At 41.0% G+C, this 24651-nt stretch overlaps 1 protein-coding gene across 1 annotated transcript in view; it reads right to left on the bottom strand.

Annotated features, from left to right (window-relative positions):
- The window catches only part of SMARCA1 (SNF2 related chromatin remodeling ATPase 1), a 201705-nt gene that overhangs the window by 77295 nt on the left and 99759 nt on the right, over positions 1 to 24651 (bottom strand). The window contains exons 15-18 of the mRNA XM_088482874.1: positions 22424 to 22572; positions 14516 to 14635; positions 10989 to 11099; positions 7976 to 8089 (exon numbers count right to left, since the gene is read on the bottom strand). Of these exons, the coding sequence (XP_088339000.1) occupies positions 7976 to 8089; positions 10989 to 11099; positions 14516 to 14635; positions 22424 to 22572 (494 nt within the window). The remainder of the gene's footprint in view (positions 1 to 7975; positions 8090 to 10988; positions 11100 to 14515; positions 14636 to 22423; positions 22573 to 24651) is intronic.

Below are 24651 nucleotides of genomic sequence, written 5' to 3'. Positions count from 1 at the left end.
CTTGCACCTCTTTTTTTTCTTTGCATTATGTACTGTTTGGGGCCTAGTTTTTCAAACTGCCATCCTGTCTGCCACTGCAGTGTCACTCCTAGATGGGCCACGTGTTTGTGCCACCCACTTCTGTCGCTTAGCATAGTCATTCAGCTACCTTGGTGCAACCTTTTGGCCTAAAAACAATATTGTGAGGTGTTCAGAATAGACTGGAAATGAGTGGAAATTAATGTTATTGAGGTTAATAATAGCATAGGAACAGAAAAACCCACAATTTCTGTGATTTTAGCTGTTTTTATGCTTTTTTACAAAAAAATACAGATCCAAAACACAAAACCCAGAGCCCAAAACACGGAAGGGTGGTTTGGCAAAACCAATCCAGATCCAAAACACGAAGAAAGATCCAGATCCAAACCAAAACACGAAGAAAGATCCAGATCCAAACCAAAACACGAAAAGTGGCCGGTGCACACCCCTAATTCCAAGGAGCGTACAGTCTGTATTACATGAAAATGGTGGCCTTAATAAAAAATATGTATGTCTTTCATAACTGTTTCCATTATTTTTTATTGATGACCCCCTGTATTATCTGTCCATCTCTCTTTCACGCAGTAACTGTAACAATGTGTACATGGTTCTAATCTACGGCCAAAAAGCATCAGCAAAAGTATTCAGTAACAGAACATATGTTATGCCCCATTAATATGCCCATTAAGTGATTCTTGACATTTGATTTCAGACAATTTCTTGACAATTGATGTCAGGCAATTTTGCTAAAGTATACTAAAAGCAGAACATAATTCTTTAGCCATACATGTTTCAAGACATATGATAAAAACATTAAATTCCATTATTTGTATGCTGTACTATTGAGCTCTGTGACACTTTGAGTTTCTCCTTAAACTACAAGACTAGATCATAATTATTTTTAATCCATTAAATCTAAGATTAACCATTTACAAGTGGTGTGTATGCAAGCCTTTGAAATTGTTAACTTAGTGTGTCTCATAACTCATACAATAGGTACATCATTATAAAAGTATGGTTCTCACCTGTGCCAATTTCACAAAATATATCGCTTTTTTGTGAGCATTCCGTAGAAAAAGATCAGATTTAGTATTACAGAATAATATCTTTTATGATATTTTCAGCGAGATTTGTTGCCTTTATTAAGTGTGTTCCCTCTAGAGGGAGTCGGCAGATAAAAATGTTATAAAGGAGATATATATAAATGTCTGCAACAATATTGTGACTGACGATACAGTTAAATTGGGAGCTTGAAACCTAATTGCCAGTATCTTAAAAAGTCATATCTCTGTATACATGCAGCACACCGTATACGTTTTATATATATATATATATATATATATATATATATATATATATATATATATATATATATATATATATACACTCAGTATATATCTATATATCTATATAGGTAGGTGTGTGTGTGTAAGAGGGAGATGATATTTAAATACAATCACACAGCCAAAACAGTTTTGATTTTAGTAAAATCTACTACGTATATGCACTTTGAACCTCATGCTGAGTTAGGTGCACGCTGCTGTGCTTAGCATAAAAGCTGTACTTTGCATGACCACAAAAAAAAATGTACGTCTACATAGTTTGGGGTCGATTCAATTAGGCGTGAATTACTCGCGGCCAGCAGTAAGTGTAGCTATATGTTCCTCCGGACTCGTGTATTTTTGTTGGCAGCCCCATAAGGCTGCATACAAAAATGCACAAGTCCAGGGAGAGATGAGAAATGAGAGGGGCGAGTTGCGGTGCCGTTAGCTGAACTTCCACACTGCTACAACGGCAACTCGTCAAATTTAATTGACCCTTTGAGAGAGGAAATGGGGGAATGAAGTGCTGTACACATGTATATTTAGTTGAATGCATCTCTAGATTCATCCAGCTCTGCACTACTTTCATATGCACCAGGTTTACATCAGATACACTCACACCCAACCAGGTAATAAGCAATAATAAACATGATTTATTATATGTCAGTAAAATATAATATTATTATACTTAATTTGCAAATTATAGAAAACAAGAATTAACATTTGCTCCTGTTATCTATAATTAGTCTTTTTTCTAGTGCCATGCATACAAGGTGGGCACAGGGCTTTGCCCTTATATTATTTTATTGTTTGTATATTGTATTTATTTTTACACAAGTTAGGGGAGTCTGAGCTTTTCCATAGAGTATAAAGTCTTCACTTCATTTCCACCTGCTTTCATAATGAAAGTACATACCTCTGTCCTCATCTGCAAATCAAATGTACCCAATTCCAATCAGAGTAAAGAGTAGCAGCACTGTTCCACCCAACCCTGTTAACACATAGTTGTAGGCAGGTATGCCTAATGTTGGCTGTGCTCCTGGCAATCAGGCCTTTTCAGGGAGGGAAAGGTTATAGCAATGGAATACACTACAGTGTGTTTCAAATCAGGTTACCTAAACACATTATTCTGTGTTTTCCAAAATGGCAGTGGAGGAGCCAGCAGAAGTGCGAGTTTTCCAACCAATAAAATCTGCACACATGACACAAATCTGACAACAGTAGGAGTGCTGACATATCAGCGTATCTTTCTATCTACAGAATGCTGTACCAGTCTGTCTCCATCAGTCCATCCAGTTTGCAGATTGAGGAGATTTAAGAGAATTAAGTATCCCATAGATCAATCATTTGGACCAATTTGGCGTTCTGCCGATAATTTTGTAAAAACAAATTGGCAATGATTGGGTTCATCGATCACAGATTCCAACCAAAACATAACTGATCGGAATCTGCGAATAAGGATTTCCAACATGTTGGATTTTGCAGATGAAACGTGTATCAGAGAATGGTAAATCGTGGGATGGGGACTTGTTCAATGTGATTATTGGTTTATGGACTGCATCACTCTGTTGTTGCACTGAGGAACTTAATAAAAGGGTAAATACACCTTATGTAGGTGGTAGGATAACCTGATTACTAAATTGAACACATTAACTCCTATTCAAGTAAACATAACTTTCATTTAGTATTGATAAAGGAGTTAGAAAAAACACTCATGGAATACATGGCTAATTAAACATTAAAAATAGTAAGTGAAGGAAAAAAAGTAGTACTGTGAGTTAAAGTAAGGAATTTAGTGAAACCTTGTTTGTGTTTACACCTTCAATAAATTGGTGGACACAACAATATGAATCTCATGCTTGTTTGAATAAACAGGTGCATCTCTGCGTGTTTTATTTCCAAAAATGTTGGGTTCCCTTTACAATGTCCCTAACATAATTTTCATATAAATCTGGATATATATATTTTTAAATTGAGATATAGTTTACTTATTCTAGCGCTGGTCATCCCCCTTTCTTTTGTCTTTGTTTATATGGGAGACTGACACCCTCTATTGAATAGCTGCTTTTGTTTGGCAGCGCCCATTTGGTCATTATCTTCTGTTTATGTCCCTAACATAAGAGGGATTGGGTATGGGATGCCGGCAATCGGGATCTTGGCGGTCAGAATCCCGATGCCGGTATCCCGACAGGGTTAGGATACCGACACCTGTCGGTAAGTATCCTAATCTAATCCCTACCCTTCCCTCCCTGCAGCCTACACCTAACCCTCCACACCTAGTGCCTAAACCTTATCCCCCCCTCCCGCAGCCTAAACCTGACCCTCCCACCCAATGCCTAATGCTAACCCCCCCCTTCGTGCCTAACCCTAACTCCACTACTTACCGTCGGAATGCCAGCGATCAGGATTCTGACTGGTGTCGGGATTCCAGCGCCGGCATGCCGACAGCCGGGATAAAACATCCCCATAAAAGTATTATCAGATTTAAGTTGTTGTTAAGTAATATGATTTATATTTCTCTATTCAAAGGATAAATCATAGTTCATACTAAATTTAGGATCAGCAATATAATATAGTGTTATGATAGAATTAAGTTCTGCATACTAAATGGGCCAAGTGCTTCTTATCTGCCGTCAAATTTTATGTTTCTAAATTGTTCTTTATTTTCACATGAAAGAAAATATCATGTACCCATCAGTTTATAGCAAAGATACTCCCAGTTTATCTACTATATAAAAGTGAAAATTTGTCCTTCTGTCCTTCTATACAAATCCACAGTTTACAAGCCACGATCGTGAAATGTTACATACGAGCATATTAAAACACGGCGGAAGCAACTAAAAAAATTTGAAATCGAAATTACTGTTAATTTTTAATTAATGAAAAACCACAATTTTTGCATAGCATTCGCCCTCTACAGGTCAGGTACGGAATTACAAAAGGATTTAGCTTATCTACTATTTTTTCTTTTCTATCTTCTTTACTACATCATAGCGAAAATTTGTCCTTCTGTACTTCTGTCTTTCTATACAAATCCACAGTTTACAAGCGAAGATCATGACATTTTACATACGAGCGTATTAAAATACCACAATTAATTGCTGTTAATTTTTAAATAATTTAAAAACACAATTTTTGCTGGAACGCTCATTGTGGGGCCTCACTGCATATGGGTAGGTCCTCGGAGCAAGCGTTTTGTGTTGTCATGTTTTGTCATGATCTTAATGTTTATTATCGAAGAGAGCTTTAGCAGGCTTTGCCAGCATTTTCAGCTCTCTGACTATACCAAATTCCGCAACAACATTTACTTCTTTCTTCCAACTGTGTCAAAATGATGACTTTGCAAGGACCCTGCTGTACTGTGAGCTGCCAAATATTACACATAGAATGCTTCGACCCAAAGTTTTTCTGTGTAGAAAACAGGGAGTCGCTGTAGATGGTCATCCTGGTATCAGAGCAACAGAAGCTCTTGGCCGTATTAACACTTTACATCCTACAAATTTTGAATGCTTCTATATCCGAAGTTTGCATTACACCGTTACAGGTCCTACTTCCTTCGAAGACTTTAGGACTGTTGATGGGGAAGTTTGTCACACTTTTCGTGAGGCCTGCCTAAGGAGAGGTTGGTTGGAGGATGATGTGCAAACAAACATTCTTAAAATCCCGGGCAACGCCGGGTACTCCAGCTAGTATTGTATAATAACAGAGAAAGGTACAGTAGAACCACAATAAAAAAATAAGTATCAAAGTGTGACATGCTTGTGTTATGTTCACTGTGCTATATCGGTGGTTCTTTATTCCACAAAATTATTAGAATATTAAAATAATGTGGAGAGATTGTTAACAGAATCGTTTAAGTATCTTGGCCATCGGTTAACTGTATCACCAGACAGAACATTAAATTGTGTATTCATAAGAAAACCATTTGTTTCCTATATTGTTGATAATTTTGTTCGATTAGAGATTTTAACAAAACAAACCATTTAATCGTTACTGCAGGGTCAGAGCTTGTCAGTATGTTATACATAGTTAATAAAGGATATCATCCTTCAACTTCATTATAACTAACACATCCTTTTAATTACTGGAGGGGCAAAGCCTGTCAGTTCATTGTGGATATTATTTGTTAGAAGGTGAAGGTAATCCTAATTTTGTATAATGTTGCAACTATAAATTACACTGTAATAGAGAGCTGATTACTCAGAAACCATTCTTGCGGTGGAAATAGCTAAACAAAATGTTATCTTCAGAGTTAGGAATTTAAGTTCAACAAATTCTAATGGCTCCAATGTGAGATGGTATAATGTGTTTAACAATACATTTATAGTAGATCCCACAGAGCCACCATAGGAAAATATAAAATCTGAATGTGTAACACTTCCTATAAGAGATTCTGTATTTCGGGGAACTAGAGCCAAACTTCTCTGAAAGAAGACTTACAACGTAGAAACTGTCAAAGTGTTAAGTCAATCATTCTTCTATACCTTATTGTGAAAACAGGAGTAGTTTAGTTAGATTAAAATAAGTAGTTGAGAAAAAAACATTCTGATATGTACTACACTACCAGCAATAGCTTTAGTGTTTAAAACAACAGTTTCAATAGCCCATACCTTTAAAACCAGTTGATCAACAGTACATTTGGATGAAGGAAAAGCACTTGAGTTAGAAGATTCTGTCTTAACGGAAGAGACAGAGCTTGCCATGAATTTCTGTGTACTTTTTCTGTGTACTTTTTCGACAAATCTGGAGCCACTGGTCCCTCACCTTTCTTCCTTATTTTTTGTTAGAACCCTTGGTGACATAGGTATCGGATAAAATAAACAAATCATACAGAAGTTTCAAGAAATTGGCATGATGACTATAAGAACAGCCTGTGGATTTCTTGTCCTTCACAATAGTGGTTTGCCTTTTAGTTTAACTGAGATGACATCATGTGGTTATCAGATTAAAACCGGTTTTGGACTATCTGACGAATTATATCCAGATGAAGAGACAATTGTCCGGGGTGAAGAGTGTTTCTGCTGAGAAACTCTGCTTCCTAGATTCTACATAAAAATAAAATGGGGAGATCACTTAAACATTGAGTTCCACCCAGCACATGATTCCTTTCATCTTCCTCATTGCCTGGGAACACTTGGTTCCTCCCTGAATATTGATATATGAAACTGTTGTTGTATTGTTGGAATTAATCTTTATTTGTCTTCCTCTTAATAGGTTGAGCCTATACAATGGCATTTACGACTGAGTTCCAGGGCAGTGATTGGCAATTTAGATTCTAAACATGGCCAGTCAATGAAGATGACAATGATGGATCACTGTCCCCTCAGCCTTGAAGACTTGCAACTGTCAAGTTCCAAACTGAGAATAGATGACCTCTGCTGAGATTGTAAATTTTAGGAACTATAGGTGGGACAATTGTGTCTGAAGATGTGCATAGTTTTTGATGATATTTGTTCCATTTTGTTAACAATTCCATCTAAAACTTTCTTGAGTCAATATTGGGCAAACTGGATTTCCTCAGAAATAAGACACCCTTTTACACAGGAATTTCATGGCAGGTTGGGTACGGGATGCTGGCCCTCTGGGTCCCGGCGGTCAGAATCCCGACGCCGGCATTCCGATAGGTAAGTATCTTAACCCTACCCCTAAATCCTTCCCGCAGCCTAAACCTAATCCTGCACCCCCTGTAGCCTAAACCTAACCTCCCCTCCCGCAGCCTAAACCTAACCCTCCCTCCTAGTGGCTAGCCCTAACCCTCCCCCCCTAGTGCCTAGCCCTAACCCTCCCCCTAGTGCCTAACCCTAACTCAAACCCTCCCCCTAACCCTACTAATTACCATCAGGATGCTGATGGTCAGGATGCTGGCGCCAGGATTCTCACTGGTGTCAGGATTCCGGTGCCAGCATTCTGAGCACCGGCATCCCGACAGCCAGGATTTAAACTACTTCCCTTCATGGCCAGACACATCAAAATCTGTTTGAGAGACAATAGAAACCTGACCAGAACCTTGTCCATCGCAAAAACACTGTCTGCAACCAAACTAGACTTTTGATAATTGATAATCAATCCGTGAAGTGCTAATGTATGCATAGTCATCTGGAGGAATACCCAGAAATGTTAATACGATTCTGCCTTGATTCTCTAGATACAGAATAACAGTGATGCCTCTGGCTCTCAAGAGTAGCCATTATGCCAATGATCTTTTTAAAGACCCTGGGGCAGTCACAAGGTTGAAGGTAGGCTTCATAGTTAATAAAACACTACAGAAATACAAGAAAGTTCCAGTGGAACTTGAAAGAAAGGAAAACTAGTGACTTTCTGGTTAGGGCAAATAGAGGGGAAGCAGCAGAGACTTCAGCCAGCTTTATTCTTACAGTGTCCAAGTTCCTGCATGCACCTGTATATGACATCGTTCCAGTGTCTCCCCCAATGGATATAATAAAAAGGGGGATTACCAGTTCTTGTTGTCAACTGCCCTGTCTCCTGCCTCCCAGCATCTACTGTAGATCCCCTTACTGCTGAAGAGAAAAGGGATTAATGTAGCAAAATAAAATAAAAAAAAATCCCTTTTTCTTTTTGTTAGTTATGTACTGTAGCTTATTTAATTTTTCATTTGTATAACATTTAAAGATTACCTTATATCCAATGTTTTTTCTGTAATAAAGTATTTCTTTCTCCAGTAGCTCAAACAGTCTTGGTGGAAAAAACTGAAAGTCTTGAATGTTCGGTTGCTTAGGTGGCCGGGGTGCCTTAATGAGATAGAAATTATATTTTATCACTGGTAATGCAGAATTTATGAATAATGTGTTGAGTTAAAAATCAAAACTAACATAGGGCCAAATGTTATAGTCTGGACATGCAGACAGCATCGAGTTTCAGTTTCAAGCGGGTCTGCCGGAGGTTTTAAAGGGGCAATCATTTAAAAAGGCACAGCCAGGTTTGTTTTTTACTTTAAATGATTGCCCCTTTTAAAACATTGGGCAGACTTGCCAGAAACTCACTGATGCCTGCAAGTCGCAGGCTATTATACAGTACTTACCCCATTTGTGTTGAATTCTATATATTATAAAGACATGTTTTAGTGAATGAAACACACCCAACTAAATGAAACAAATACAAAATTGTCCTAATCAATTATTCTTAAATATTTATAATGAAGTGAGAAGCTTCAGCAGTGAACCATGACTCCATCTCCATTTCTAATGGAACCAATGTAATTTAGATGTTTGCCTGATGGTGACTTGACATGTACAGAAATAATAAGCAAACTCTAATATGTATTAGGCTAAGAAATGTGTTTGTGACCTGGAGAGAACTACCTACTGTTATTGAACTGCACCATCAATTCATTAAATGATAATGCCATCTTTACAGTGGTGATGACTGTGACCTTCACTGGTCCCGGTCATCATAACTCTACTATCAGCAACATTCCAAGTCCTAGTCTTGTCCTATTGTATATATTGGGTTAGCATCCCAAACCTGCACTACGGTGATGACACTCAGCATTGACAACATAAGAATTGTTAGTAGCCTACTCCTTTCTAAAGGCTACATTTCTTTAGTGATCCTGCAGTGCAGAGAATGGATAGTTAGCAGCAAGAGGTTGGGTTGTTAATTTTTCTACCAAAAAGGTGACATTTCCTAGTGCTAAGATACAGGATTTGTGAGGCAGGAGTCATTGGCTATGAGCACATTAACATATTATTTATTATTATTTATTTATTACCAGTTATTTATATAGAGCACACATATTCCACAGCGCTTTTACAGAGAATATTCGGCCATTCACATCAGTCCCTGCCCCAGTGGAGCTTACAATCTATATTCCCTATCACATGCACACACACATACACACCAGGGTAATTTTTGTTAGGAGCCAATTAACCTACCAGTATATTTTTGGAGTGTGGGAGGAAACCGGAGCACCCGGAGGAAACCCACGCAAGCACAGGGAAAATATACAAACTCCACACAGTTAGGGCTGTAGTGGGTATCGAACCAACGACCTCAGTGCTGTGAGGCAGTAATGCTAACCATTACACCATCTGTGCTAAAAAGTGGGTGTTCACTGCCCAACTTAAAATAAAAGTTATTTGGGTAAAGTATTTTTTCGGACACTATGGGGCCCATATGTAATAGGTTGTGAATTGCTTGTCCCAGCGTGATAGCCACAACATTTAAAGCAGCAACCTGGTTTTTTGCTGTAACACTATTTGCCACTTTAATTCTAGCTGAATGACCAGCATATCACAACCTATTGCATATGTGCCCATATATTTAGTATAATAAGCAATAAGAATTATGAGTGCTGCACTTACTATTCAAAACCTTGACAGAACAAGGGTCAGTGGATAAAACAAGGTTAACCTCCTGTTCATTGTTTATTATCAGACCATTAAAAGAATAGTTCATCTGTTAAACTTAAACCCCCTGCACTAATCTTTCTTTTGGAACTGATACATACAGTAGGCCCGTATTCAATTTGAAGCGAAAAGTCAGTTGCCGGATTTTTTGCCGTCATCGCTGGTTTTGCCAGCGAAAAAGTAATGCGCTCGTCCCCGTTTATCCCCGTATTCTATTCCAAATTGGCGAAAACGGGACCCGGCGAATGTGAAATCATCGAAAAGTTCTGTCGTTTTTGGGAAAATCAGCCTGACACTCCCCAAAAGATGCTCTGACAGGGGGGATCACTCTGGAAACCCCCGAATAGCCCGGCTGAAGGTATTTGGTGTTTTTAAATGGTCTCAATCTGAGCTATATAGCATTTTTACAGAAGTGGTGAAGAATAGCATTTTGGAGGGTTTTTTGGGGAAAATAAGAAGACCCATCAAATTTGGGGTACGTGAAAATGGGTACTAGCATATTTTGGAGCTGCTAATGTGAAGTTTTAAAAAACGTGAAAAATCCACCTGCCGCAACTACTTGCAATCAAAAAAACACCTGGGACATACTTAGGGACCCCCTCCTGAGTCTATTTCACTAATTTTCAAGTTTGTCCCCCAACTTTGTTTATTTTTTGCCCCCAAAACTAAAGTACTTTTTTGGGGTGTCATAAGGTACTTTTAAATGTATTTTTAACACAGATTACCTTTAGGGAACTGTCCAAGGGGTGCAGGGTGGTTTTGGGAAGTCTGCACCCCAAAACCCCAATTCTGCAGTTTTTCTCGCCACCTATACATAGGCGATACTTTTTCGCCAGGTCTGATGCAATGACTTTTCGCACCGGCAAATAGTCGGACTAATTGAATACAGGGATAAATGAAATCGGCAAATATGACGTCATCGGCGAAAAAGTATCGCTGAAACTGACTTTTCACTTCTAATTGAATTGGGCCCATAGTTTGGAAAATTAAATTATAGGAGTGTCTGATTGGTTAATAAATAAAACCATGAAAACACAAATCTTATGTAATATTTAGAGTTCTCCTTCTATTTTCTGTTTGTAGCTGTGTGTACTAATATTTTTATTTAAATGTCAAATCTACTGTGGTTTGTTGGCATAGTGTATTTACATATAAGCAAATGTGCATCTTTTACATGTAGAAATGAATACTGAAAACAAATTCTGAATACAAACATTACGAGACTGTTAGTACAAACTGCATTGTTACACACAGTGTATTAATAATGCAGAGTATATTTTACCTTTGGAGCTCTAGGTTCGCTAACTCGCAAGGCATCTCTGAAATATGCATCCACAGCATAATTGGCCTTGCGCTCTCGTTTTGGGGGCTCTATCCATTCCAACATGCTCAGCTAAATGCAAAGGCAAGAAAAAGAAGCACTTTAGAAAAGTATCCACTTTACTGGAAATTACAAATCAACATTATAGGCTTTAAGTGGCCAATTAGGATTGTATAGCAAGAAATTAAATTAAATTTTGATTCTGAACGGTTACATTATGACTCAGCTGCAATCTTCAGCAAGGATACAATGTATTTTATAGCAATACCAGAATGAAACAATATAAATAACTTTCTTTGACTTAAATGGCAATAAAGACCAACTATATCAACAATAAAGGCTTTGAGAGGTAAGTATCACATTTTAGGGTAAAACATTGTCAAAGACAGTGTAGGTCATTTACAAATGCAAAACAATGTAAACCTGCAGTGCAGAGCTGTTCTTGCCTTGTGACATCATATATTCATTGTTTTTCATACAGTATTGATGAATCTGTTCATCAACTGACAGTGACAAAAAGAGGATTTTTTATACGTACATTAAATCCTTTTGTTTGACTCCATTGGGGCACACTGTGAACACACTGGGGTATAGTACATGCTGAAAAAATCCAGGTACTTCCCCCTTATACCGCATGTGTGCAGGGGCAACTTCAGTTATGTTTAACTAAGCCGTCATAATAGGATAGAGAGAAATGTACAAGAATGATGAAAAGAACAATGTCCTCCTAGAACATCCAACAACAAACTTAACAAGGAGTGAGCACCTCATGTCCCCAATGGACTAGCCGTGTCTTGCTAGTAAAAGCATTGCCTATTTAAATAACAGGCAAAAAACATGATCAGTAGGTTGTACAAGCTGATGCTTCGTAAATAAACTTCTTAAAGTAGGATTTAAAGTAAGTACTACAATCTTCTTCTCTTAGTCCTCTGATTGAGTAACACTGGCAACATCCCAAAGCTGCCTCTAATTATAGGTATGTTCACTGGAGTGCAAAACACCTTGCCTCCAAAATTGCCATCCTTGGATTCAAACACATGAAATGGAATGTAACCCAAATACTTCAGGCCAACCAAACTCTTGGGCACTAGAGACTGACCCGGAAACCTTCTTGAAACAGTTGGGGAAGGGGATCTATACTCATGAAAAGTGTACAGGCTGGTTGCGCCACCTTGGATGTAGCACACACTAGCACAGCAGACACCATATACCCTGGCTAGCAGGCTGATCAGATCATGGTGACATCTGAGAATCCCCCCGGCAATGTAGCACTGGAGTTGTGGCAGATAACTCCTTTGATAGGAGTACACCTCCCAGCCCATGAAGCCCTGTAAATCTGGGGAAACTATATACTAAGAAAAACCACCCCCAAACCTGGGTGTTCACGGCAGACAGGATACAGATAGGGAGTGTTGGTGTTCCTAAAATGGCTGCTGCCTCTGGCAGGCTTCTGCATAAAATATGAGAGCCCACCAGGTAAAAGGTGCATGAGGAGAGAGGAAAAAATCCACAGGAGTCCAATCCCAAAATCGCGGCAATCCCTAAACCATCCACTCCAATGCAAGGAGGTGCAGTACACAGGAGACTCACTCACTGCCTTTCCCGACCCCAGGATCAGGAGCGGGTGTTTAGCAGCACATGCACTGCAATGGTAACTCTAACACCTACACAGCTTTCCATCGTTATGTGGACTCCTCAGCACAAGCCTCCTAACCATAGCCCGAGGCAAGGAACAAATAGAATGAACACAAATATAACAAAACAAAACACATGCTACAGGAGCAGACCTAAGGAAGCACACACACTCTGTGGCACATAAGTAAACTGAAGTGCTCCACAATTTAGACTGCCCTCACTCCTCCAGCACCTACTATTACTAAACGTGTTCACACTATCCCCCAACTGGAGGACTAAGGAATGGTATTGATTGTAGAAGTACCTAATATTTGCTCAACACAATAATCTTCCTGGACTAGGCAGAACAGATGTTACATGTCAATAGGGGCAACTACACATACAATATTTTCACCACATGTCAATAAAATAAAGACCCAAAATATTGCAATGTTGGAAATAAAGTCCCAAATGTCTCCTTACTGTTTGTTCTATAATAGGGATGAAAAGAAACAGTATTTTAGGAGACAAAATAATAATGAAGGGTTTGGACAGAGCATGAAAAAAGGAAGTACTCTGTAGAAAGCTTTTTACTCTTGCAGGCTGGCATCTCTCAGTTATACTTCATCCACAGACCAAAATTAGCGTGAAAATGCTTTGCTAAAATTGCCTATATAAATGTGGAATGGGGCGTGGATCTATGTATGTACAGTGCTCTTTGTCTTTTTCTCTGAATAAAGTGTGTATAATTTTATCTTAGCTATGCAACTTGAAATAAGAAACTAAAAGCAGGATTTTAAGTATTTTTTGCAGACTTGCATTGACCTATATTAGACACTACGGTACAGTTACATACATTCTTTATTAAAAGTCATATTTTAATTCATAGCTTTTATTCAAACTCACATTAAAGAGAATACTTGCCTTTAATGGTTTTAATAATTTTGACTTCTGTATTACTAATAAAATCAATGTAATCAATGTCTGTATTACAAATATATCCATGGACAACAATAGCAATTTGGGCATATGCAGATTTCAAGAAACTATTGCACCTCATTAGTAAAAAGAAACAAATTGCTGCTCTTGTGTAATTGTGACATGCAATTGCACTTTGTGTTTCCTCATACAGATATGTCCTCATACACAGAGTAAGTTGCGCCGAACGGTGTAGCGTATGAACTTCTTCTTTAAATTTGCATTTTCACACCGCAGATGCAGCAAAATACCACTCAGGGCCTGATTCAGAGATGTACGCAAACCTGATGGTTTGCATACATCTACGATGGTTCTGGGCATGTGCAGACGGGTCCTGTGTGCTCACTCGCAGAGCCCCCTTACCTGTAGCATGATTGACATGCTGCAGCATTTGGGGGGGCGTGCTGCTCCCATTTTGGAGGCATGCTGAGCCCAGGGTCTGCATTGTCCGAAGCAGACTTCCTGGACCCAGCTGTCTAGTTCTGTCGGCCAGGCTGAGTTAGTCTCAGGTTACCCAGCCTGGCCAAAGGAACAACTATCTCGACCAATTGTCACGATAGTTGTTGCTTTGGCTAGGCTGCGTAAGCTGAGACTAACTCAGTGAAAATTGGCCCAAGTCTGGTCACAGCAAGGCCATTGCTTCTAAGGGGGGCCTCTGCGAAAAAGCAGAACCACCTTTATACCCTCACAGAGTCTACCAAGCTTGGCTTAAGAGTGGTAAGGCTCTTTCCAGGCGCCAGGGGAATTAACTAATGTGGCATCTTTGCCACCCCAGACATCCCAAATTAATGGCCAAGGCTCCCTTCAAGCTTGGTAATTAGTAGTGAATATGCAGTTGCTCAATACAGCCTATATAATATACAAAACTAAATACATTTTTATAAATACAATTTTACCTTTTGCTTTTCTCGATAATCTTCTCCTTCAAAATTATATAAACTCGTTTCTGTCTCCATAGAGAAATTTCTAAGAGAGCTCTCGCCCATATTTTCCAAGCGCTCTGCCATTTCAGCAGTCTAAAAGAGAAATAACATTTTAGAACTTAATAATGTGAATAAAGGCTCCATAGACCATAATATTGTTTTCCTTTAATTTAAAATCTGAAGGGAAGATGTTCTAAAACTATCACTAGTTTACTGTAACAATAGATCTTTATAGCAATACAATAAAGCTTAATAGACAATAAAGCTCATTTACACAAAAGTCTTAAAAAAACAAAAAAGGGATATTTGTACTTATATTAAATTCTATTCTTTAAGTTCACTGGCTAACACTGGGGTATAGTGGGAACAGAAGGAGTGCGGACACTTTAAATCTAGAACACTCGTCCATGCTCCTCCTCCTGTACACCACATGGCTGCACGGAACAACTTTAGTTATCTCTAACCAAGACCCATGGGAGAGGATAGAGGGGAACATACAAGAAGGAGGAAAAAGCAATGTCCCATGAAAACATCAAACAAAAAACATAATAAAAAACAAAAGAATAAAAGGGTGGGTACTGAGTGTCTTCCAATGGACTCAAATAAAATATGTCATTTAAGTACCAAAATCTTCTTTTCTTAGTCTGCCATTTGGTTGACACTGGGTAAACACTGAAGACATCCCAAAGCTGCCTATGAGTGTGAGCACGCTCAGTGGATGCAATGCAAAACACCCTCTTTCCAAAGCTATCATCCCTAAATGTTAACGCATTACACATGTAGAATCTGGTGAACGTATGAACAAACAACCAGGTGATGGCTCTACAAAACTGCTTAGGCCAACCTTTAGCCTGGTAGAATGTGCCTTAAGATTCTCAGGAACTAACTGTCTAGTCTCAGTTTTAAGCCTAGTCTCAGTTTTAAGTTTTAAGAGTAATGAAGAAATTCACCTACTGCCTACTGTAGCAATGGACTGCCTGTCCTACAAACATTCAACACCGGATGACATGAAGTAAACCCTTCAAACATGTCTACACTTCCAGCAACAGGGTTTTTCTCTGGACCAAAAAAAAACCTGAGGTAGACAAATACCTGAACCTTTGGTGAACATAAGTTTAATTTTAGACACTCCTATAAGAATAGTAGCAATGTGAACAACCTAAAGGACAAAATAGTAATCCTATCACACTCTCACCAAGTGATGTATGTCTTCTACACACTACTGTAAGTTTGGGCTGAAACTGGTTTGCTTGCCTTAAGCATAGTCCGAATGGCATCTTTAGACAAACCCTTTGTTGTACGGAACATGGATTCAGCAGACATACCGTTAAAGGCACCAGTAATAACCTTAGGGGAAGCAAAGGAGTTTTGGCATTGTAAATCTAGCCTTGGTGGAAGTCACCAATATGGACCCTCTGCCATTTGAGAATGTGCAGCATGCTCTGTAAGGCCAATCCAGAGCATTCAGTATAACTGGAATGCCTCCCCATTTTACTTTTCTTATAACACTTGGAAGCATCACCTCTGGAGGGAACAAGTAAATGAGATAAAATTCCCCTTGCACCAACACAGCATTTATCAGAATGTTTGCACCTTATGGTACTTCCAAGACATTATCATGTTGAAAAGGTTTCTGGATAAAGGAACCACTCCCTAGGTGAAATTACTGGCAACTAAGAAAATCTGCTTTTAAGTTGTCAACATGAGGAATAAACAGTGCCATAATGGTTTGAGCAGCTTTCTCAGCCCATCTCATAATTCGGCGGGTGACTCCTGGTGCCCCATGATGATTTAGATATCCCACCACAGAGGCATTGTGGGATTGGATCTTAACTGCATTTTTGCACAAAAGATATTGTCCACTTACTAAAGGGTGCCTTTAGCTACAGGACACTGATTGGAAGTCTGGACTCCTTCTGTGTCCAATGACCCTGAAAATGAGCCTGAAGTATGACAGATCCTCCCCAAAGGCTGTGTCATGCTCCAGACACTTAAAACTACCTTTGTACGTCTTCGGTGCCTGTCCAGGCTAACCCTGAGGTGCACTCGTGCTATGCATCACTCCCAGATAGCACAGAGATCCGCTAATGCCGCACATTGCTCCCGGATGGTGCTGAGGTCTACTCCTGCCCGTCTGCTCAGTGTCCTGTCACTGAGCATGAAGATGGCTCTCCGCAGTCACTTGCTCACAGCGTGTCTACCCAGCACGATGGTATATAAACTGCACGCCAGAGTTCCTTCCAAAACAACAGTATGGGTGCAGTCATGTTGGACTCTATCACCTGACGCTCTGCCTCCACTCAGAGCACTGTTCCCAGACCAGCTGATCGCAGCATCCAATCCGTGGGAATCCACCCCTATAAATTCAATTCCCTGACTGGCCCTCATTACCAGTACAATGTCGCTTTTTGCGGTCCTGTCTCGCTGCTTAGTGAGGTAGGGCTGAGTTCAAAAGGACTGACCCCTCGCACCACCTGAGGTACACAACTACTGAAACCTGGGTCCCATAGATCTAATTGCAGTAACTGGTAAGAGAAGATACTTTCAAGTCATAACTGAGTATCACTTCACCCTCCTTACCGTGATTCATCCCAAATCTGAAACATCAAATGAAAGTGAACCTGAAAGAAGCCCACAGAGTCCAGTAAGTCTTAGGGAACTAACTACTGTACTCAGAATAACCATACCCAAGCTTTGTACCTCACAGCAGACAGGGTACAGACCAAACATTGCGGCTTTCTAATAGCTGGTAGAATATGCTGGGACTTGAATTTCACACCTGTAGGCAGTGATGGATTAAACCCTATGGAGGCCCCTAGGCAGTCGAAATCGCGGGGCCGCCCTTGTAAATTGACTCCTAATACGTTTTTAATTTTACCAACCAACAATTTTAGTAAACCATATGCACCAAATTTTTTTTACAATCTGACAGCAGACAGAAGATGAGCTTTTAAGAGACAAACTGTAATGTGAATCTGATGTCTATGGTTTATGTACTTTACTTGTTAATGGATACATTACATTAATACAGTATTTCTCTATAAAGTCTTTAATGTAATGTTAAAGTTTTTGTTTCTTTGAGTTGATTAATTTTTTCTATCTTTTGGAAACAATTTAAGAAGGCTTGATAGTTATTTACTTTCAAGATCAAATCAATATTATTTTGATCCGTTGTTTTGGGGCCCCTAAAAGGAGCAGGCCCATAGGACGGTGCCTACTATGCCTATTTGGTAATCGGCACTGCCTGTAGGGACATAGGTTGTGCTCTAGCACCTGAGAGGCATCTGCATTGTTCATTAAGCAGACACTGAGACAGATTCAGTGATGGATGCAGTGCTGGTTTACACAGCTGAGCGATGTTTTGCTATTGCACATGCGCGAAGAGTCCGGTAGTCCCTTACTGCGCAGGCACGAAACCAAGTGTCCCATACCGTTCACAATTGCATATTGTATCTCTAACACTTGAAAAGGGGTCTGCGTTCCCTGGGTGTTTCAGGGTGGAGACTGGGAGATGACCTACAGTGGTCACAAAAAGGGCCGTTTCATGGGCACGTTATGTGAGTGTCACAGGTGTGGCTGGGAACACTGCTGTTTTCTCCATCACAAATCCACAGCTTCAGAGGCCATGTTTATTTGGATATGAGAAGAGTAGCAAGACAGACTACCACTACCACAAATGTTAATGGTGCGACCGATGCTGCGTCAATGTTGGAGTGTTTACAATCTCCATCGCAAATACACAAACCACGGAGCCGGAAATTGGGCATCTCACCACTTGTACACTCCATCGCACCGTCCAGCACAAAAGGAAGGCTGAGATTGGCAGTTTCATTTTACTGCAACCGCTATTTTGAGAGCGGATGTGAACGCCATTGCATTACCAACCATCTCTAAATCAGGCCCCCTGCTGTGTACAAAGGGCATTATTCAGCACGGATTGCAAGTCTGCAGATGCACGCACCCAGTCGATGTTTGCGTTCTGCGCATGCGTATGCACCGCAGTGTGCGTGTGCAAACCGGCTGCTGTGATCGCGAAAGCAAATGCAGCGGATACACGGAGCCATCTCAGAGTGTTTGACAGGAAGCACAGGTTGGGGTGGAGAGGGTGTGTGGTCGAAGGAACACAGGAATTCCTGTGCGTTTGAACGACGTTACAGGGGAGTGCATAATTAAGTCCCTGCGAGGGCATACGTAGCCAAAGGTCTAGATGGTGACAGGAAGTTTTGCAGTTTGTGAGTCAGGGTCAGCTCAAACACAACTGTGCAAATGGGTCTGATGTTACGGATGTTTTTGCTACCTTGCGGATGTATGTAATGGGAAGTGGGCGTCGTGGTATAGTGCTGTGAAAGCCCTGCGATCACATAAATTTGCATAATTTTGCAGCGACCGGGTGCGTGTGATTGCAGACTTGCGATCAATGCTGAATGATACGCTAAGCTCAATAATGAATGTGTGTAAAATCTACACTGTGTACCACCAGAAGCATCTTAAACTCAAGTTACCAATTAACGTAATTTATTCACTGACATACAGATGTGTCCACATACATCTATCCTTCGTGCGCTACAAGTCGCGTCACACATAACACGTAAGCGTCATGCAAATAAGACGCATTTGAAGGGTAAAAGGCACTCAGCGTTACGGAGTTATGTCATGGCATGGCGCGACTAGAAGGGTTGTTTAACTCGCATGAAGGCTAGGTGTTTGTGGACACATATGTAAAATATTGGTAATCTATTAAACAGCAAAAAAGTGTTGAGCAGCACAATTTAGGTTCTGTCCAGTCCAGGGGGGGATTGGGCCGCTGGGACACTGGGCCAGTTTCCACTGGGCCACTCCCTACAGTGGCCGGTGGCCGCCCTCCACTCACATACGCTATCTGTCGCAATCAGAGCTCAGCTTAGATCGGGCATCTCTACAGCTTCTTTCGATTCGCAGAAGCTTACTAAAGTAAAAAAAAAAAAAGCGCCCAGCGGGGGAGCTGTTGCGCATGCACAGCCTCAGCAGCTCCTCCCACAAGCCTTTGCAGAGCCTCTCAGTCACCACTGGTTTCGTACTGATGTGTACTCTTTTTACAGTATTCCGGTATTATTGGTGGGGAGATCGCATCATGCATTCTCGAGTTATGGATCGCTGAGCCTACAAGCAACAAAATGTATATTTCATGAATAACTGTTAGGATGTTGCAGGGGGCGGGAAGGGAAAGATTCCCAGCTGTTAGAGGCAGGGAGAGTCTATTTGAACCAGCCTGTTAAATGCTCTGTAACAGATGCTTCTCCCCTGGGAACCAATGACATCAGCAACAAATTTCTCAATTGTCCTGTTTATTCTGGGGGGGTATAAATATGTGTGCTCAAACGCTGGGTTCTTAGTCTTCGTGCTGAATGCTGAATGACGAGGGTTCTCTTGCTGATGCCTATCTTCGGGTCCGGAAGCGCTGCGTATGTATATTGTACTTGGGTCTGTATAATTCCTTTTGCGCCTAAATTGTGTCTGGATCAATTGCGTGTAACTGTCTGAACTTTTACTTGAATAACACTTGTGCTTTGGAACCACAAATTCCAGGTCTAAGTCTTTATTTACTGTATGACTGCGTACGCAAATTAGCGTCATCCTTAGAGGTTTATAGGAAGGATTTTAGAAGGTACAGGCAGGGGTATATAGAGGTTCTGATCCAGTATCGTTAGTTGGATCTGACGACACAGGGCTAGGGAGGAGGTTAGAGCTGACGACACAGGTCTGGGGTGACACAGGGGCTAGGGAATGATGCTGAGACACACAACTGTGGCTAGGGACTGTGGCTGAGAGACACACACTGGGGCTGGGGAATGAGACTGAGAGACTTTTCCAAGACAATGTGCATGAAATGAAAGAATTGGATTTAAATTGGGTTGAGATTAAGTTGGCAGTGTGGAGAAACCATTTAACTGGCATATTTAATTTTCTTTTTTTTAATAATACGCCATAAAATATGGCTCATGGAAGCAACATAAATTACCAAAATAAATATGAATGTAGAGGTGGTCATAATACAGAGATTCACAATACATATAAATATAACCATTCCAAGAGATTTTTTGCTAACTTAGGGCCTGATTCAGAGATAAATGCAACTGCAAATTGCACACAGGGCCTGATTCAGACCCGCTCGCTAAGATGCATACTCTCGCTGTTGCTGATAGGTATGCAGTGTGTATGGATTGTGCGCATGTGCAAACCTTAGCGAAAGTTCACAATGCATTCGCTCGCTGCACATAGACAGCCCAGCAGAGTGAGTGACAGGAAAAGCCGTTTGTAGGTGGTAACAGGAGCTCGTCATTAAATACGGGGGAGTGGAGGTGCAAACGCAGGTGTGCCTGTGCATCTCAACGGCATTTTAGAGGTGTGCATAATTATAAGACAGCATCATAGTACACGTCACCTGGCTTGTTTTTACACTGAAGTGCTCGCAGTGCTTGCGGCAGGGTATCGTCAACCTCAAGTGCTGCGATAGCATCTGATGTACCGATGGTTGTATACACTTCCTGGACATGACGTGCACAAGCAGGCATCTTAAAACACCCTGGTGGGTGTCTGCATACACTATGTGATCGCTCTCTAAGAAAAACTGGGCGTGCTAATGCATTGCTGTGAGCTAGCACTGCTACACAATTTGCATACACATCGTGCGAACAATTGCATCTAGAGAGCGTCTCTGAATCAGGATTATTTGCCATTGCGCATGCATCGCAGTACGCGTGCATGAAGGCAGCAGTGCGTTCGCTGTGCGTTCACGCAGACCACGGAGGCCCATTGCAGATTGAATGACAGGAAGTGACCGTCTGAGGGTGGAGACAGGGGGTGGTTAGCAAGACGCAGGCGTGCCTGGCCGTTTGAACGACGTTATGTGGGCGTGCATAAATTAGCCTCTGCAATTGCATACGCAGCTCTGCGTGGCAGAAGAGCTCCCTGGCCTGAGTCAGGTCAGACCTGCCGCAGGGGTAAAATGGCCGCCAATGTACTTCGATGGTACCGATGTTTAAGTAGGTATGCGTAGTTGTATGCAGGTGAGAAGGCAGCAGTGGGCATCTTTATGCTCGGGTGATCTTTGCGAACATTAGCATATTTTTGCAACTGCGTTGCGTACAGATACGCAGTTGCGGTCACATTAGCGTACATCTCTGAATCAGGCCCTTAGTTTTATTTTTCAAATCTATTCATTTCCTTTAAGAACTAAAGACAAAGGGGCCTGATTCAGACACGGACACAATGCCGGTGATTGCGCAGCTGAGCTACTATGGGTAATCTGCACATGTGTATTAGTCACACTGCACATGTTTCAAGTTTATTTTTCATTGTTGCTCGCAGTGAGGATTTATTGGCAAAGTGATTGACAGGCAGCTACCATTTGTCGGCGGATAAAAGGGGGTAGCGTGGCGTGTCTCAGCTTGCGACTGTGATCCCATACACAGAAAAAATGACTCAAGCGTCTCCTTTCCCACGGCCATTCTGTGTGACCAGGAGTCTGATAATCGACTGATCTGCGCATGATGCTGCGTCTTTGTAGCCGCTTGGATTTGCAAAGCCGTCAGAGGCTGTCTCAATACAAATCCTGGTGGCTGCGACATTTACATATTATTGCACAGCCGCTGTGTACAAATACGCAACTGCGGAGACATTAGCGTACATCTCTGAATCAGGCCCAAAGTCCAGTAGGATTTAGCAAGCACTATAGTGATCAGTCAATGAAAGGGTTACATCAATTCATCCCCTTGTACATATACTTTACCAGGATTTACTGTCTTTTTCTTCTCTTTCAGAAAAAAACAATGACTTTATTAAGATAGAACAAAGAAGCTGTAGCAATGACATGATGAATTGAGGAAGCAGCACTGATGTTACCTTCTTCTCCCCCCTTTCCAGAATGGTGGTTATATCTTCATCTGTCAGTTCACTATCCTTTGATGCAAACACATGGGTGGCTCCATGGCGTATCATCTGCAGCATCTCATCCTTTGCCAGCTTGTTTGACTGCTGGTCTATTAGCCTCCCTACAGATAGAAATGACATACACTCTGACAGCTGCTTGTCTAAAATAAATAGTATATAATGGTGAACAACAGTGATGACAATGCCCCAATAGTTGAATACATAATACAAGTATGCAAGATTAAGTTAAACAACAAATACAATGTAACCTTGGCTGGAAAAGGAAAACTTTACACTACATGATGCAGCGTATCCTACATACAATAAGTAATAGTGATCCCTGAGACAAGGACTGGATAAAGGATAGTGGGATTCTTAAACTGAATCCTTTTCTCTGACTCTATTGGGGGAGATTGGACCGCGTGCATAGAGCTTCTTTTGGGAATCTGGTGCTTTAAAATATTCAACATAGAGAAACTAACCAAGAGAGAGTAATAATTTCACCCCATTTTTAAAACTTTGATCAAGTTTTAACGAGAAAACTAGAATATAAATGGGTGGGCACTCAGTGTCCCCAAATGGATTCAGGGAAAAGCACTTACAATAAGTATGAAACAGATTTTGTACTTCAAAGACAATGAACCCATGGGCTGTAGGAGCATGAGTACCAGGGTCGTAACTTGGGCAGAGCAAGTGTGGTGACGCCGTGGGTGCAAGGTCCTGCATGAGTGCCACCACGGTCGCCCGCCATTGCCCCTGTGGAACCCTGTCTTGTATTCCGAAGTAGAAACAAGACAAGGAGAAGCCAGGGGCACATATTACAGACTATGCTTTGGAGAGGGGGTCACACTACAGGCTACACTATGGGGAGGGAGGTCATACTACAGGCTATACTATGGAGGGGGGTACACCACTGGCTATACTATGAGGAGTGGGGCTACGCTACAGAAAAAAACATTTAGCTCATGATCAGAGTGGATCTTCTAGAATTACTTTATTTTGATAGACGAGCAGCCCTTCTAGACATTCAGAAGGGGGTTCAAAAAACAAATAAAAATCTGCGCTCCAAGATGATAAGGAAAATGCTGCTAAGTAAGAATGTGGTCCCCACCACACTTACACAAATATAAAATAAACACAAATACCAAGCGCAATATCCTATAGGGTACCTATAATAGAATAAATGTCCACTACTGTAAGATTATAGGTTGTCCATATACATCACAAATCTTCCATCCAATGGAAATGTATTTCTTCCACTTTATTCCTCCAAAAGAAGAGAGAGTCAACCAATCAGTGGGTGCAACTTATTTGAGTGGAATTATAATATTCTTACTCACATCTAAACTTGAAACAAACGTCTCTCCTCAGACTTTTCAATCAAATAGATTCTCCTGGATAGAAGTTCTATGTTGGTTAGCGTTGCCCCTCAAAGAGAATTTAAAAACAGGGATATCCCATAGTGTAATTCTTAACAGACTTTATTTAACACATATAAACATCAATAAAATGACCGCGTACCAAATGGGGCCTTCGGACCAAGGCAGGTAATATCAACATACAACAGTGGACCTTTAACCCGGATAAAAGCCCACGTCCATATGGTACCTCTCAAATCCCGTCTGATCCCAAAAAAGGCCAAAGTCCTTGCAGTCACACTCCTACAGTCACACTAACGCGTTTCGGCTGGTTGCCTTTATCAAAGTGTGACTGATCAAAGATACTACCGGTTTTAAATACCCTTAAACACACCCCCTAAACTAATTGGAAGGTTGTTTTCCCATAAGATGTGGATAAACCTGGGCGTGTCTATTGTGCGCCGACACTGACATCATTATGTCTTTCTCCGGTCTCCATAACTACATAAACACTCTCCGGACCGAGAGTGAGCACCGGAAGTGGCGTCTTCCTCTCCACGCATCACTCCCGGTGCAGTGGGTCCTGCTCACCAACTGATCCCCACCCGAAGTGACCGGGTGTCTCATACTGCTTCCGGCAGGACAACACATGGCTGGCATGGTGGGTCCATCACCTGATGCATTCCCCGCCGGGAATGCCTACTTCGCTTCCGGTAAAACAGCACGTGGCTGGCATAACAGATCCATCGACCAGGCGCTCCCCACCGGAAACGGGCATCTAAACTCAATGGAACAACCAATTATGTTCCACTCTATGTAACAGGAACAAATATTCTGACATCA

The sequence above is a fragment of the Taudactylus pleione genome, unplaced genomic scaffold, assembly GCF_031769625.1.
Source record: "Taudactylus pleione unplaced genomic scaffold, aTauple2 ptg000296l, whole genome shotgun sequence".
Classification (NCBI taxonomy): domain Eukaryota; kingdom Metazoa; phylum Chordata; class Amphibia; order Anura; family Myobatrachidae; genus Taudactylus; species Taudactylus pleione.
This window is presented reverse-complemented; position numbering and strand designations above follow the sequence as displayed.